We start from the raw sequence: 18,666 nt of genomic DNA, 5'->3' as shown, positions 1-18,666 counted from the left end.
TTCATATACTTGCTTTTGGACAATGAATGAAATATTTGTATATGTTCCAAACAGAAAAAAAAACAACGAAAATATGATATACATATCTTCATAATGAAAATAGCATTATTTATACAACCAGCAGTGGACACTGGTCACTCCATGCCCCCTGGTGACTAGCCCCTGATTCAAAACTTAGAAACTGTTTGTGCCCTACCCTTAAAGGATATATTCACCTGCATGGCACTACAAAGGGAGTTAATTTATGCAGTCAGTATGGATTTCTGGATCTCTCCTTACATCCCTTACTTGGAAACTCCCTGAGATCACCACCCAAAATTAGCCATGTTGGCTCAGTAGTTAAGTGTTGGGACATGTGACCAGAAAAGGGTGCAGATTTGATTCCCACACCATCAACTGGCCTGAATCAGCTACCAATCTCTCCAGATTTCTTTGTGCACACATATATTTCTTTTCTCTTAGTTATCAGATTTGTAAGTGTTGCAGGAGAAAAAAAGCATCTAAAATTATTTTGTTATCACCAAAAGCTCAAAATATGAAAAATATAAATTGTATATAATTTGTGACTAATGGCTCTAAATGTTTAAAAGTCATAAAGTATTCAAGCATTTTAATATGCGAATAATATTCTAAGGTCTGTATTTCAGGCTCTTTAATATGGAATGTGGGAGGTTGTTGTTGTTGTTGATTTTTAACATAACCTTAACAATCTGAGTCATATTACTATGATGTCTGCAGTGTGGTAGTTTATAGTGGTGTCTAGCACTGAGGCATCATGCTACAAACATGTGGCATCGTGTCCCACATTATCCTGACACCAGAACAAAGAATCATAACACTAGCCTATTAATGCTAAGCACCAAGCAAGGCATCTGCTAGTACCATTTTTATAAGTCTCTGATATGATTCAGCTGGGGTTAAAGTTCACAATCTCCTTCATTGAAGGTAGACGCTCTAACCACTTAGGCCACCGGAATGATCCTTTAATATGTCAATACTATTCAAAGGTGTGTATTTCAGGCACTTTAATGCAGTAATACCGTTTGAAAGTGAGTATTTCAGGCACTTTAATATGGCAATACTATTCTAAGGGGGGCCCCGAGTGGACAAGTGGTCTAAAGAACTCACCGTTACGAATCATTGCCATTATCACCTGTCTGTGTGGGTTCAAGTCTTGGGTTCAGCCAATGTGGGTATGTGAGAAAGCTTGCCAGTAGCTTCTCGTGGGTTGGTGGTTATTTCTGGGGTTTTCCCAGGTTCTTCCTCCACCACTGATAACTGGCTGCCATGTATAGCCTATCTTGTGCTGAAAAATGGCGGTAAACCCTACAACAAAAACAACTATTCAAGGTGCACATTTCAGGCACTTTAACATGTCTATACTATTCAAAGGTGTGTACTTCAGGCAATTTAATGTGTCAATACTATTCAAAAGTGTGTACTTCAGGCAATTTAATGTGTCAATACTATTCAAAAGTGTGTATTTCAGGCAATTTAATGTGTCAATACTATTCAAAGGTGTGTATTTCAGGTACTTTAATGCTGTAATACCATTTAAAGTGAGTATTTCAGGCACTTTTATATATCAATACTATTCTAAGGTGTACATTTCAGACACTTTAATATGTCAATACTAATCTAATGTGTGTATTTTAGGCACTTTTATATGTCAATTCTATTCTAATGTGTGTATTTCAGGCGCTTTAGAATGTCAATACTATTCTAAGGTGTGGTTATCACAGACCTGCCAACCCTGATGAGTCCATCTCAGTAAGACATTAGATTTTTTTCCCATAACGTTGAAAAGTTTTTGGTAAGGTGTAACATAATATCAATAACTGCTACTGTAAAGCTGGAAAATGTAACTGAAAGTTCAGCGACGATAAACATTATGTTCAACTGAAAAGTTTGTAAAGTATGCATAGACTTTATTTACCACTAGTACAGTTGCACAAACTCTAGTTCCAAACCCTATGCAGTTCAATGACTACTTGCTATCTCTCGACACAATTCTTGGAAATTCTTTTCCATTTCACATGATGATGGCAATCATATCTCCAATGAGACACATGCAATTTGGCACAGGATGTCCAATAAACGTAATTGTGTCCTTTCCAGCTTTTATTCACAAGAATATGAATATTCCTTTTTATTCTTCTGTGTTGATTATTAACACTTTTCTAGAACTTATTTTCCCTTTCTTCTTAAACATGCATCACTTTCTGAATGCCATTTTAAAATTTTTTATAATCAACAACTTGATCATGCAGACGCTTCACAGGAACAAAAAGGTGCAGTTAACAGCGTCTGGGGTGCTGCTGTAAAGTTAGTCTGGTTCCCGGACTAATTTTACTATTTTAAGATGAAATCTGGATCCAAATAAAACACAGATGAATCAATTATTATAACTTTTCGGCAATGATCATTTTTCCGTAGTTTTTGCTAGTTTGCCGTTAAGTCCATATTTTAAGGATAATTTTCATAAGACTTATGGCAAAATCAAAAGAGTTGGCAGGTCTGATATCAGGCTCTTTAATGTAGCAATACTAATCTAAGGTGCAAATTTCCAACACTTTAATATGTCAATACCATTCTAAGGTATATATTTCAGGCACTTGAATGTGTCAATTCTATTCTAAAGTATATATTTCAGGCAATTGAATGTGTCAATACTATTCTAAAGTATATATTTCAGGCACTTGAATGTGTCAATACTAAAGTATATATTTCAGGCACTTGAATGTGTCAATACTAAAGTATATATTTCAGGCAATTGAATGTGTCAATACTATTCTAAAGTATATATTTCAGGCACTTGAATGTGTCAATACTAAAGTATATATTTCAGGCACTTGAATGTGTCAATACTAAAGTATATATTTCAGGCACTTGAATGTGTCAATACTATTCTAAAGTATATATTTCAGGCACTTGAATGTGTCAATACTATTCTAAGGTATATATTTCAAACACTTTAATATGGTAGTACTATTCTCAAGTGTACATTTCAGGCACTTTAATACGGCAATACTATTCTAAGGTGTATATTTCAGGTACTTTAATATGGCAATGCCATGTTAAAATTATTTAGATGATTGGTTACATTTTGTTGGGCAATGACAGCAAAATCCAGTTATTCATTTGCATCTTTTCAGATATACTATCAACACCTGGTCTGATTGGACAAATCCTGATTTAAGTTCTTTACTTTCTCAAAACTCCCAATATACTATGACACCTTACTTAATGAGGGTGGCGTATAAAGAAACTCCCAATATACTATGACACCTTACTTAATGAGGGTGGCTTATAAAGAAACTCCCAATATACTATGACACCTTAGTTAATGAGGGTGGCTTATAAAGAAACTCCAGAACCCAAAACAGCAAATTCTTTCACAATGTTGCTACTGTTTCTCAAACTGATCTTATTCATTCTACTTAGAGTGCAAATTGTTAGATTTTCTATTTTCCATTTTTTCTTCAGATTTAAATTACATAATGTTAATTTAATCCCTAAAATGTGCTGTTTTGCTAATTTAAATGGTTTATGTTGTTGAAATATATGTATCCTGTAATGAATTTTTTGTAATGTTTTAAATTTTATCTGAAAGATGAACTCCAAACCTGAGATTCTCAAATGTCCCTGTCATCGGTTACTCCCCTTGCTTTAACAAACAAACCAGCATATAGACAAGATGACGATTTCTATAAAGTTTGGTCAAATTCTCTACAATGGTTTAGAACAAAACATTATGTTTAGCAATGGCAGCTATATCCGTTGACTGGTACCATTTGTATAAATTTACAAGGTTTTCATCTGTGGATGCTTCCTGTCCAAGTTGGTAAAATCCAGAATCAATTTTCAAGAGTTTGCTTTCAAGTCTTTCCTGTTTTCAGTGACAGCAGCCACAGCTGATAGCAGATCAGCATCATTTAAACACTTTTGAAACACCTTAAAAACAGGATGCTTTCTGTGTAATTTGGTAAAATTCCGTTAGTAATTGTTTTTAGAACAAATTTTAAGCATTTTTATTCTCAGTAAAAAAGCAGCCATATTTAATGGCAGATTGGCATCATTTATGAAGAAAACAAAGTAATGAAAGACATCTGTACAATAATGCTTTCTGTCAAATTTTGTCAAAACCTGATTAGTTTTTCTATTTTTAGTAACATGTGGCAACAAATTCTAATGGTTGATCAGTATCAATGGGACAAATTTAACAGACCTTCATGCCAGGATGCTATCATATCTGGTCAAATTCTTGTTGTTTAAAGACTTTTTTATGAAGTAACAACAAACATAGACAGATTGGCAGCATATGAAAAAATATAAAATATTTCAAAACTGGATGCTTTCTGTCAAATTTCATAACAGTCTATTCAATGGTTTTTTGTGATGTAATGTTTACTGATATTTGATAGCATAGCTTTATCATCTGAAAGCTCTTCCATACATGCCAACCCCTGGCGAGGAAAAAGTGTAATCCAAGTGGACAAAAAGAGTAATCTAAGCAGAAAAAGAATAATCCACATATAACGTGATACAAATTCAATGAGCATATATACAAAATGATTTATTTATCCCTCTGGACTTTTAACATCAATTACTGCTTCAAGTTTTCGTATATAGCACTTTGAGCTTTAATAAGCAACAGTCTCTCACACTGCATTTCAAAACACTTTGTATCAATTGAGATCATAAATGTTTTGCACACCAGTAGAGTACTAAGTGCTGGGTTACAGAGCCTGGATCTGAATTCAGTTTTATTTTTGTTCACAATCCTGAACAATCTCTCACAATATTCTGCTAAACACCTAAAAATATTAGATGATTTTATTCTTGCAGATGCATATTTTCTGCAATTTGGGAATCAGAAAACATTTGTTTGAACAAAGGATCAACCAAACGATCAACATAAGTCTTCTACTGATAGGGTTAGTCCGCGTTCTCTGTAAACAATGCCTCTGCATTTATTAGTTCTGCTTTAAAAAAGAAGTTATAAGTTACTTTAGTATTGCAGTTTATAAAACAAGCTAATTCAAGGTTTCTTTTTTTACCATCATGACCAATATTAAAACCCTTTACACAAAGCCTGCAATGGGCATGAAGCTGCCCTAGAATGGATCGCTGTATTGTGTAATTCATGTTTTCATCTTTGAATCGGTTTTTTGTCTTTTTCTAATCCATCTGTGAAATTATCTGAAAAACATTTTTGCTCTATCACACGGATCAACTAGAATAAATATGACTTGACTCTTAGCACCAAATACCTACAGACTGGTTCTGTATCAGATATAAATTAGAAAAAAAATCTACAAGCAAAGATTAAAAATCTGAAAACAAGTCTGTTCTCTCCTAACCAACCCATACAGCTGCTATAAATAGAAACCAAGGTCAAAAGTTTGAAAATAAAACCAGCATGTTTCTTGAAAATTGGGAAGCTGCTATAAATAGAACATACTGTTATGAAAGTGCATGCAAGGACAGACAAGTGTACTCTTATGTCATAGTGATGTAGAAGCTGTCTTTTCTAGAATACAGACTGAAAGATTAATGGGATGTTAATAAAAGTAAGAAAACAAATTGTTAATTTTTTGGGAGGGGGACATACCAAAAACGCATAATCCAAATACATTTACGCATAAGGCATAATTTAGTGAAAGAAAATGTACTGATTACACCAAAAGCATAATGGTTGGCATGTATGTTCTTCATGTCTTTCTGCAAACTTTTGTCAAATTGAGTTGATTGGGATTTTAGAAAATGTTTTGCCTGTTTTTAAAATTGGTTGTCATATCTGATGCAAATCTCCATAACTTAATAAAAGTTTCCTTTAGATCATTAATATTTTAATTACTAGTTTTATACCTGATATAGTTTATTATATGGCACAAAATAATATTTAAAAGTGTAGGTTTCGTACTTGTCAAAAATATATATAGGATTTTCATAACACATTGTTTGGTAATATGAAAAATACATGAAAATTACATTTGTCTTTTTCTTATATACAAATCTCATTCCTGATTTGAAGTTTAAAGGTAAAGCTCACTAATTACCCTCCATCTCTTTCAAGTATACTTCATATTAAAATCTTATTAAAATAGCAGCCATAAGTTTTATATCACATAATATAGTGCAATAAATTAGATACTTTAGTAAAAAAAATATCCAACCACAACAGTAGAAAATCAGATATAACATAACACCAGCTTCTGAAAATATGACAAGCATATATGCCTACCCCAAGTGAGGTACAGGTGTAATTATTGCTAAAAAAAAAGTAGCAAAAAAGCACAATCTGAGCATAAGTAGTGACATTTATATATAATATACATTATTTTTGCCACTAACCTGGTTCTGCTGATGGTCAAAATTCTTGTCACAAAATGGCCAAATCCATGCCGATCAAAACCAGAATACATACACGAAACATACTGACAAATTATTTATATGCAATACTCATTACCTGTCTAACTTTCGCTGAATGATTGTGAAGCAATAAATTCTGCAATGAGAATGACAATCATGTGCTCAAACTGACTGCTGTATTACATCACTCTCATGTTCTTCTTTTAAAGTTTGTAAAGCAGTGTTGATTCATCTTTTTTTTTATCTGACATGTTTTGAAGTTTGAAATGATCCATCTGCTCTAACATTTTCAGTCATATAACATCCACAAATCACACTGCCAAACCTATTTCGCTTAACATCTAGCACCCTTTTCTTTAAAAATATAGACTGGTTCACTATGTTATTGTTATAATGAATCTGTAAAACAAGTTTCAAACTTAAGAAAAACCATCTGTTTTACTGGAAATGAGTCATATACATTCAATTTAAATTAAAAAAATGAGGAAAGTACATGTATGTCTAGGATGTTGAGTAATCCAATGCTGTTCTTACACAGCATTTCAATATTGAAAGAATATTCTAAAAATTTTATTGTACCAAAAAAGTGTAATCCATACACAGGCAAGTGTAAGACATGATTAGGCAGAAAACAGCATAAAGATTATGCCAAAAGCGTAACTGCTAGCATGTATGGACAAGCCTTCAGCAAGAAACACGTTGCAGAGACATGAATTGAAGTGAGTCAAAAGTGTTTTTGGAAAACAAATATCATTCCCATGCCAAAAAGGTAATCTTGTTTTCATTTATTGCTCTTGGTCACAAAACGCTTATTTTTCGTGCTGCAAGTATAACACCTGTATGAACATATATTTAAATGTCATATTGTGTGCAAAGAAAATAAGTGGATGAGAATATATTTTAAGTCCTGAAAAAATATGAAAAATGTTTAATAATTCTGTTTCACACTTTGATTTAAAGCAAATAATACATCATTTTCAATATACAAATATAAAGTCTTGCAACATCAGTGTCATAAAATCCTATAAACTATCATATTAGTTCTAATTATTATAAATAAAAAGATAATAATAATAAATGTCAACAGCATTTTATCTACCCGTGTCTAACGATACTTTATTCTTTCAGTCCAAGTGACTTTAACTTTGGCCCCTCAAAAAGACAGGCTATTTCTTACCACAAATGCAAGCCAGCCAAACTATCTGTAAGGTTTTGGTCTGAATCTGTGATGTAGAACTTAAGTTACTGTGCAGAAACCATTTTCTTTCATTCAATAACAGTAACCTTGACCTTTCTAACTCTTAAAGTGAAATGGGTCTTCCTTACCCAAAGTGCATGCAATCCACAAGTTTGGTAACTGCAGATGGTGAGACCTCAAGTTACTGTGCAGAAACCATGCGTCTTTCAATTAAAGTGGCCGTGACCATTCCCCTTTAGACCCTGTAATGCTTATTTACCCCAGCTAAAAGCCACCCAGAAGCTTAGTTACTGAAGATGTGGAGAAATGGAGTCATTGTGCCCAACCCATTTTTAAACCTTTTTCTCCCTTTCAGTCAGTAACCATACCTTTGACCTTTCGATCCCCAAAAATGAACTGGGTTTTCTTACCCCAACAGCAATCCATCAACATAGTTTAATAATTGTAGATGGCATATACCTTGAGTTATTGTGCAGAAACTAATGTTACTTTTTCAGTCACAGTGACCCTGACCTGTCAGCTTTTAAGAAATAAAACTGAAAAGACTAATGGAGAGACAGACACCATGGCATAATACCCCACATGGCAGACATACAGAAAGGTATTAAATATCCTTAATTTTAGTGATAACGTTAATCTAAATGAAGTTATGGATTATGTGTTCCTAATTCACGAAAGAAGTTTCTTCACAAAAAGACCAATACTGAACAGCTGTGTAAAATGTTTAAACAAGCAAAAATGTTTGTACCTGTTGGTATATACCATTCATGCTGGGGGTTTGTGTTTAACTTACTAAACAGGCAATATCAATTACAAATATGACAATAAGAAACTGTTGTTGCCCCTACCCACCCACCTACCACAAAGTGCAATTTCACTGGTATCTTAATGGATCTGAGGAGTCCCTTTTCTATTTAGAGGTATATCGAAAGTCATTATTGAAATTCTAGATTTGTAGCAACTACAAACTCCACAAATTTGGTACCCCATGAACTAAAATGAAGTCATGGTACTTCACAATTCTGGCAATACAGTACAATTCAATGGTTGCTACTCTCAGAATTGCCATAATGTAAATTTTTTCATATCTCACTTACCTTGGCAGGAGAGCTAATACACATGTGAACACTACTAAAATGGTATGTATAGGCTTGGTTATTGTATTCTGCATGACCCAATATGGTGTGACAGGATGATCCCATGTGAAGAAAAACGAATCAATGATGATCCCAAACAACCAGAATGACAAAAAGCTCACAACCATTGAAAGCCACTGAGGCCATATCTGAAAACAGAAAAATGAAACAAGTTCACATCGTGTGACTGCATCTCAATTTCATTAATGAGATGTAATAGTCTGAGTGCAAATCTGCATTAAAACCTTCAATTTCAGAGAAATTAATGGGAAGATAAGGTCTCAAATGTCAATTTCTACTCGTATCTGGCATTATTTTCATAAATTTAATAATTGCTAACAGGAGGTCACTGTTCCCATTATGTACAAAATTGTTCAGATTGAAATAATGATTATTTGTAAAACACGAATGCATCTTCTAAAATACTTTCAGTTTTGCATACCATCAAGGAAAAGGTTTTTAATGTAGATTTTCTACTATATTTAAGTAAAATAGCAAACCTTCTCTGAACCTACAAATAATAAACAAATTATGTGAATTTTTGTCGACACCTATATGAGGTTTTAAAAGTTAACAAACATAAAATCTATTAATTTTGTAACAGGGCTGTCAATTTAATAGGCAGACATCAAAAGTAACCAGATTTCACTGTCCTATCGTAACAAGATGCCATCAAACTGAGAAGAATTAAGTGTAGTACCAACAATGTGATACATGCCATCTTGTACTGATGACATACATGTATATATCAAGTTTTATGATTTAATCTCACGCAGCTTAAAAACTGTAGAACAGAAAGGAAAGTCATGGAAAATGTAAAATAATGAGTTTTCATCTTGACCTTTCAGATATGAATTCCCTGCCACCCCCAATGTGGTATGCAACACACCTTCTAGTGATGCAAATGCATACTAGGGAGCCGCAGAAGTTCAGTTTGAACAGCAATGGACTTGTAAATTCAAAGATCAGTGTGTGTGTGTGTGTGTGTGTGTCTGTGTGTGTGTGCATGTGTGATTTGGATTTTTAATGTAGCTTTAACAATTTTTCATTCATATCAGCAGTGTGGCAATTTAGAGTGATGTCTAGCACTGGAGCATCATGCTACAGACATGTAGTATCATGTCCCACCCAGTCACATTATCCTGACATCAGGCCAACCAGTCCTAACAGTAACTCTTAATGCCAAGCGATTTAGCTGCTAGTACCTTTTTTTTAATAAGTCTTTGATATGACTCGGCTGGGGTTCAAACCTGCAACCTCCTAAATCCAAGGTGGATGCTCTAACGACTTAGGCCACTGGAGTAGTAATCAGAGATCACTGGTTCAATACATGTCAAGGCCAGTCAGGATCAACTCCATTGCTATTTCATTGGTATGACATAGCCAATGTGTTTAATGTACCATAAAAACCACTAAGTTTGATTCCTAAATCTCCAATAGCTTTTAAAGAAATAGCAAAATTGTGATGAAAAACGTGTGAAGATGAGCCCTCGCTCCTGAAGATATGAGCCCCTAAGTTATGCATGACATCCCTTTAGTTTCATCCTTTAATCTCAAGTTGTAGAGCAAAGAAAAATGCTAGGTAAAACATAATTGTGAACCCTAACCATGACCTTGATGATAGGAACCCCAATGTGGTCCTATTTTGAAGACAGGATCCCAGTGTGGTCATGATAGTCTCTACATGACAGCCAGTATATCTGGTGGAGAAGAACCTGGAAAAATCCCAGGAAGAACCACCAACTCATGGGAAGCTACTGGCAAGCTTTCTCACATACACATGCTGGATGCCCTAAGGCTAGATGGAATTGTGCTAGAAACTATGAGAGTTAATGGATAACCTAATGATGTAATAACAATATCATACTGCTATTAAATAATGAAATGGACAAATCTAAGTAAAAAGGTATTAAAGGAAAAACATGCTGAAAAAAATAAAATAAAATGAAAACCAGTGGATATGTGATGATGGGTTTATCATTTTTTAAATACTTTTTAATGTAATATTTCATTTCTTTGAACACGCACTTTGCAGAGCCAAGTACAACAAAATGCACACAAACCTATTAATTAATGTTTTTAGACTTTTTGGACTTCTATTAATAAAGCAAAATTATCCCTTTTCACATGTTTTTAAAATGTTGGAAATATTCTAACAGTGTGCCTTTAAAAAACAAAACAAACATCAACACCCTTACCCAACAGTGTGTCTCCATGGCTAGATGTAAAAGGACAGCTAGGACTAAAATTACCATCATTGTTGTGCCATATTCCCATATACCAACTTCTTCACCATAGGCCTGCAGAAACAATGTACATGGTGTAAACAATTCAATATTTGTGGGCATGTGAATCAATTACCATATCACTTAATATTAACCTTTATTAGTATCAATACATGTCTTCAAAATTGTTTGACCCACTTAGACTTAACACTTACCAAAACCACATAGCCATGTCACTGAGTATTGCATTATGCTTAATAGTATGTGATAAACAATCACAATCTTCAAACTTATGTATATTTATTTGATATGATATAAATGAAACTCATATATTATTATTCTTCAACTCATTGCAATCAAAGGAACTGTGTAAAATATGTAAAATGAAAAGAGCACAGAACACTATCTGCAATCACATACTGTGCTAGCAAACCAAAGTCTAAATTTTTTGCTTTTCTAAACAAACAACATGGACCCACATCTGCCATCATATACTGCGCTAGTAGATCAAGGTGTTTATTTTGTGTTCTTGACATTCTAAATAATACAAACCCACATCTGCCGTCATATACTGAGCTGGTAAAACCAAAGTCTATATTTTTTCCTTTTCTAAGCAAACAACATAGACCCACATCTGCCATCATATACTGCGCTGGCAGATCAAGGTCTGTGTTTTAAGTTCTTGATATTCTAAACAACCAGTATGGAACAAGATCTTGTGTATACTGTTGCTGGCAGACCAAAGTCCATGCTTTTCAAGCAATTTATAAACAAGCAACTATTGGTAAGATATTCCAAATCCTGATATTAAATAAGACTTAAATATTGAAAATAATGTTTGAATGTTTCAGTAAAATAATATTTTCATAGAACATTTACTATGTCATAGATCCTGCCCTCCCAAGCTAAAAAAATGTAAACTATATATTTTGGCTTGTTTTAGCTAGAAAAGTCATAGAAGGTCATCTTACTGCCAAGATGGGGATCAAACTAGAGTTGTCTCTCCCTGGATAGTGGGACTGGTGAATAAACCCAGGTGCATAATCCGTCAGTTACTATCCAAGCAAATACATGTTCTTCCAGGGGGGATGAAATTGTGTTAAGGTCTGGTATGGTGTGCACAAATTATGAGTGGGAAAGAATTATCGAAGAACACTGTTTTGCTCCCAAATTTGTTTCTTCTTTAAATACATTAAACAACATAATACATTTGGAGATAGGTAACAGGTATAGGGAGTTACATCCCTTTACACCAGTGAAGCCTTGATTCCTGTCTCTTAATGCATGTGAGATACAGTCTAGGTTTAGCACATGTCAATGAAAGGATGCAATCACGAGACAAAAATTAGATCTTGCACATACAGCAGAAAGAGTGTAACCAATATTGATATGCAGCCAATGAATGACTTGGAAAGTGGCTTGATACAGGTCTCATCTGGTCAGATTGAGCTTCTTGGGATAAAGGTCATTGAAATAAGACCGGATGAAGATCATCTCTGAATGCCATTTCAGGGCTTGAATGATAAATGTAGGTCAAGTGGACAACCCAAAAGATCCAGGACAATAGAGTCCGAGTGGAAGCATCATCCCTTCCTTCTCTGAATGGTAAGAACAAGCAGGTGAGTTGGGTTTTTTCTTTACTACCCTGTGGAGAAATATATTTCATCTATAGGTCTCTGGAGGTCTCTGTAGTGAAGGAGATGGGGAGTGTCAAGAAAAGTAATCAGGAAAACTCCATGATAATTTTCAGGACCCACGGGTCATCAGGGCAGAGTCTTCTCATTCTGTATTAAAATTTTTAAGTCTTTCATCAACTATGATATCAGATAATAGTGGCATGTTCATAACATCACTGAATTGTCTGGAGGGACAAAATTTTCTTTTCTCTCCATATCTTGTTATCAACTGCTTAGGGTTAATGGACCTTTGCCATTTGGTTTGGAGAAGGGTTTTCCTTTCTGTTGTATCTTAGAGAGGTACTTCCAGCTCCTCTGATTCCTCTTGAGAAATGAAGGCTGAGCTTCAGGTCACTGGTCTTGTATGAGGTTTTACTCAATTGTGGCCTAATTTCTGACAAGCAATACTGAAGGCATCTGCATCCTTAATGGAGCATTTTTTGCTCACACTAGCACAAGTGAACTGTTAGGTGATGATCATAATCCACCAGTCTTCTGACCAGTACATATAAATATCACAAGCTGGATCAGAATGACACACAGTACAGCTAATATCCATGTTGGATTGAGTTATTGTCTTCAGTAAGCTGAATTTCTTACCAACTCCACATTTAACCTGACCAATGTTACCTGTAAGTAGATGGAGCTAAACACTGACATATAATGAAATCATCAATCAAGAATAGTGTCAAGTTTACAGTTAAGCAGGCACAAAAAATAAAGACAAATGTCAGTAAAAATCACAGAAATGATAGTATTATAAATAATAAATTATCATTTACTAGATTCTACTTAAGAAAAGGCTGAGGGTTTAAGTGGATTTTAAGTACTTTTTCCTATCAACTTCTATTAGCTTATAATATGATGAAATAGTTCAATGACGTGTACAAGATCCATCTAGGGAGTATTCATTCCTGTGATGACAAAACTCAGATTGCTCAACTATTGAAAATGTAAAACATGCATGGTACTGGCAAGGCCTCTCATGAAAACATGCATGGTACTTGTAAGGCCTCTCATGAAAACATGCATGGTACTGACAAGGCCTCTAATGAAAACATGCTGATCATGCCCAAGTAGAATGAAAGCAATAAGTCACAATTGATAGGATTTGGTACCATTCCATCTATCCAAGTGGAATGAAAGTAATAAGTCACGACTGATAGGATTTGGTACCATTCCATCTATCCATGTAGAATGAAAGCAATTAGTCAAAATTAATAGGATTTGGTACCATTCCATCTATCCAAGTGGAATGAAAGTAATAAGTCACAATTGATAGGATTTGGTACCATTCCATCTATCCAAGTGGAATGAAAGCAATGAGTCACAATTGATAGGATTTGGTACCATTCCATCTATCCAAGTGGAATGAAAGCAATAAGTCACAATTGATAGGATTTGGTACCAATCCATCTATCCAAGTGGAGAGCAGTATTGTCTTATTCCCTTATCAACAAGCAGACAACTTTTCAAATTTTTTGTTTTCAAACCATGCCCAAAGATGTGGTTCATGTTTCTTTTGGGTTGGGAGGACTGGATATGCAAGACAGTATATGCTATCCTGAAGTACAATGATCAGTAAATATACTGTAAAAAAATATATACTTACAAAATAGCAGGCAAAATGAATTATTAGACTCTGATATAAGCCATCCAGGAGAACCGTAAAGTAAGACCATCTGGTATATGTCTGAAAAAAGTCAAATTTACATTCACTATAAGACATTTCATAGTACATAGTACAGCACCATTTATCTCAAAGATATTTGCCACTAAATATAGAACATCATCTTCTCAGTACATGTCTTAACCATGCACTTTGTACCTTTTGAGTCAAAACGGTCTCCTTACTTAATTTCTTTCTTCTTTGCTGGAAAATAATTGGATTATTAGCTCAAAAATAAAACAATTAGTACACCATGTCTAAGTATAAATATAATATGCCCCAAAATTACAAAAAAGCAAAGATCCAGATCTGCCCTCACATTATGCACTAGAAGATCAGAGTCTAACATCAAAGTTTCATGTGAAGAAAACCAACTCTGATCCACCAGTGCATTATGCAATGACTGAGACAGTTTGTGTACAGTTGTGTATATATTATATGCAGTCAAACATAATAAGTACAAAAATTACATAAGAAATCCATGGCCTGTATGTCAAACCAACTTTCTGTAAAACATGTGACCTTGACAAATAATGTATAGGAAAAATTCATTGAGGGGTTTGGGAAATACAATAAACTGAAAACAACATGAATGTAAATTTTCTATGACTCTGACCTTGGCTCAATTGGCAATTAGGCAAGTGCACATTTTACAGAATGAATTGTCATATCTTCATAATGATTTATGCCAAGTATGATAAGAATCTATTAAGAGGTTTAGGAAAAATATGCAAATGACATTTTTTTAATCCAAATTCTTAAAAAGTTTTTTTTTATAACTTTGACATTGACTCCAAGATAAATGGGGCAAATGAATGAACTGTCTTAGCTTGATAATAACTCATGCCATCAATGATATCTATCAAAGAGTTTAGGAAATGTTTCCACCGGCCAATAAAGGACGTGGTTTCAGGCATGTGTATAAACAGCTTTGGAAGAAAGACACACTCCAAAATAAACAAACAAGCACAAAGTGTGTAAACGGGGGACCTTCATAAAAATCATGATTTTACATCATTCTAGGTTAAAATAGTTGGTAGAAGCAAGATTTTACCATTTTTCCCACTGAGGACATCCTCAGTTGGAGGTGTGTCCTTGGTAAGCTGATGTGTAATCTCATGCATATCCTTGGTTGACACCAAATACAAATGCACACACACACACACACACACACACATATGCTGGCAGCATAATACACCATATATATGCAGTAAATAGAGTCAGATATATTTTACATACAAAGTTTGCTGGTCCCACTTTGTAAAGTTCAGGATTTTTCATAAGGGTTGATGCTGACAGATCTTTATCCAAAATACCATTAATAACAGGGGGGAAGGCATGGAAGACTACATGTTGGAGCATCAGGAACAAGCTGTCAATGTGTGTAGAACCCGAAAAACCACTGTAGAAGTTGAACCAATAGAATGTAAATGTGGAAACCTGTACAAATAAAAAAGAACAAAACTTGATAAATAGGAGTATGGAAACAAGTTTGCTTCCCATCTCAAACCTTCTATGTAATTTTGATACAATGAAAGCAAAGAAAATGGAGATAAATTTATCTTCAAATCTGTATTGATATATCTGTAAAGAGTTTTATCTATCTCTGTAATAACAAATATTTGCAATCATCAAACTTCTCCCCTGTCTGTGGACACAAGATACTAACTAATGGTGCGAAAAACATGCAGTCTTTGTTGTGTGCAAAGAATCAATGGTCATCAAGATAATACAGAATGTTCAAACTATATTACTTAATCAATATGGCAATTTTATTTTACATAACTAAATATTGTAGAACTTGCAAGTTTCAATTTCCTTCTGTACTTTGAATTCCTACTATTATCTACCTATATTATTTTGTTGTTAAATTTCAGTCGTATTACTACGATGTCTGCAGTGTGACAGTTTATAGTGATGTCTAGCACAAGGGGCATGTCGCAGACATGTAACATTATGTCCCACCCAGTCGCATTATCCTGACACCAGGCTGACCAGTCCTAACACTAACCTATTAATGTTGAGCGCCAAGCGAGGCAGCTGTTAGTACCATTTTTGTAAGTCTTTGGTATGACTCTTCCAGGGATCAAACCCATGACCTCTCTCATCCGAGGCAGATGTTCTAACCACTTGGCCACTGAAGCGGTCTAAAATATAAATAAGTAGAATAATATGAAATTGCTATTCTTGCTCTAAGGTTAATGCCATTTTCCAGCACATAATAGGATATACATTGCAACTGGTGGAGAAGAACCCTGGAAAACCCTGGAAAGAACCACCAACCCACTGGAATCTACTGGCAAGCTTTCTCATATACCCCCATTGTCCAAGACCAAGACATGAATCCACACAGACTGAGGTAAGATGGCAATGATCAAAAAAAGGTGAGCACTTTAGATCACTTAGCCGCCCAGCACCCAAATAATAGGAAGTTTATGCTGTTTCTATTTGATGCTTTCAGAATACAAGAACATGTGGAAATTTGGATCAAATGGCCTAATCTAATGTCCAATGACAATAAAGAGAATGCAATATTCATCATTTTTTGTTTTAGACAAGTCAAAATCCATTAAGATATTAAAGAAGTTCAAAAGCATCAGCATACAAAATGCTTTGATGCAGAAACGTATTCTATGATGGATACGAGATTTATCTGTCATGCTTGCTGGCAATTCACTATGAAGGATAAGAGAGATCTGCCATGCTTGCTGGCAATTCACTATGAAGGATAAGTGAGATTTGTCATGCTTGCTGGTAATTCACTATGAAGGATAAGTGAGATCTGCCATGCTTGCTGGCAATTCACTATGAAGGATAAGTGAGATCTGTCATGCTTGTTGGCAATTCACTATGAAGGATAAGTGAGATCTGTCATGCTTGTTGGCAATTCACTATGAAGGATAAGTGAGATCTTTCATGCTTGCTGGCAATTCACCATAATGGATAAGTGAGATCTGTCACAACTGCTGACATTGCGAATTCATTATGACGGATAAGTGAGATCCCTGTGATAACTGCTGACACTGTGATCTCTCTCTAATGACTACTGACATACTTTGAATTTACTATGATGAATAACTTAGATCTTTCTCTGTCATGATTTCTGACATTGCAAGTTCACAGTAATGGATAAGATCTACCTGTAATGACTGACACGTGAGAGTTACCTGTCATGACTGATGACATAATGTGAATTCACTATTTTTGGTGGAATACCAGTTTTTATGGATTTTGTGACAGCTACCAACCATGGCTTATACAAACTTCAGAATGGTTAATCTGTGAAAATAATAAGAACTCTATCCCTGATATTAAGAGACCTGATCATACAGTAAGAGCCATGCCCAAGATTTATTACTTTATTAATCCTGTCCCAAACATTAAGACCCCTGTCCTCATGAAAGATTTATCCATGAATTTAGGTTGCCATAAAAATATTAATTCTCCAAATAGAACTAAATTTATTCTGATGTCCACAGTAATAAATGAATTTACATTAGCCAAGGCAAACAAAAACCAACTGAAAATGACTTACCAAACTTTTGTAGAACATGAAGACAACAAATCTTGCTAGTCGATCATACGACCAGTGTCCATGGACAAGTAGGAGTTTCTGCAAAAATTTGAATCTGGCTATGGCAAAGTCTGAGGCCATAACAGCCTGCATTCCCTCCTGTCCTGATATCCCAATTCCAACATCTGCTGTCTGGATCATGCTCACGTCATTAGCACCATCACCTGCATTGTAAGAATAAGGGACTAACAAACTGACGAGTCAAACCTACAGTCTGTGCCATGATGAACTGTCCTTATAAAAGGCTTCCAAAACCTCAGGCACAATACATAATCTTATTACTGATGACAACAATGATGATGATAATAATGTGTTGTCGATGATAATGATAATGATAATGATGATGCACCTTTAAGAAATGCAAAGTCTCTGACCGGCAAACTTTGCCACGACAGATCCTCACATAAAATACTTCCAAAGCTTGTAGGAAAACTACAAATATGATCTTAGCACTGACGATGATGAAGATACTATCAATGGGCTGCATGAATAATGATGCCTATATAACAAATCTGCTCATAAAGCCTAGACTAAACCAAAACAGACAATTAATATTCACCAGACTTTCAGGTCACACAATGGATACTGTTACTAAATCAAACTAGGCACACCCTGCAACATGAAATTTTAGCAGCCCTTTAATTGGAATAATTATGTGGTTATGAGTCAGAAATCACTGAAAAAGGAACTCTAAACTAACAGGTTATATGTAGAATTTCTGATAATGAATAGACTCCAGCACCTGCACAAAATTTCTCTGCAAAGATTGAAGAACTTTTTGTGCTATTTCCAAATAAAATAAAATATTTAAGT

At 34.6% G+C, this 18,666-nt stretch overlaps 1 protein-coding gene across 2 annotated transcripts in view; it reads right to left on the bottom strand.

Moving 5' to 3' along the window:
• LOC149797547 (phospholipid-transporting ATPase VA-like) overlaps positions 1-18,666 on the bottom strand; it is a 97,056-nt gene that overhangs the window by 17,407 nt on the left and 60,983 nt on the right. For both annotated transcript variants that reach the window (XM_089962417.1, XM_089962418.1), the window contains exons 16-20: positions 17,815-18,017; positions 15,519-15,719; positions 14,223-14,303; positions 10,908-11,009; positions 8,671-8,858 (exon numbers count right to left, since the gene is read on the bottom strand). In XM_089962417.1, the coding sequence (XP_089818543.1) occupies positions 8,671-8,858; positions 10,908-11,009; positions 14,223-14,303; positions 15,519-15,719; positions 17,815-18,017 (775 nt within the window). The remainder of the gene's footprint in view (positions 1-8,670; positions 8,859-10,907; positions 11,010-14,222; positions 14,304-15,518; positions 15,720-17,814; positions 18,018-18,666) is intronic.

The sequence above is a fragment of the Sinohyriopsis cumingii genome, chromosome 6, assembly GCF_028554795.1.
Source record: "Sinohyriopsis cumingii isolate HCF-2022 chromosome 6, ASM2855479v2, whole genome shotgun sequence".
Lineage (NCBI taxonomy): Eukaryota > Metazoa > Mollusca > Bivalvia > Unionida > Unionidae > Sinohyriopsis > Sinohyriopsis cumingii.
Note: the sequence above shows the minus strand (reverse complement) of the source record. Positions and strands in the feature narration are given on the sequence as shown.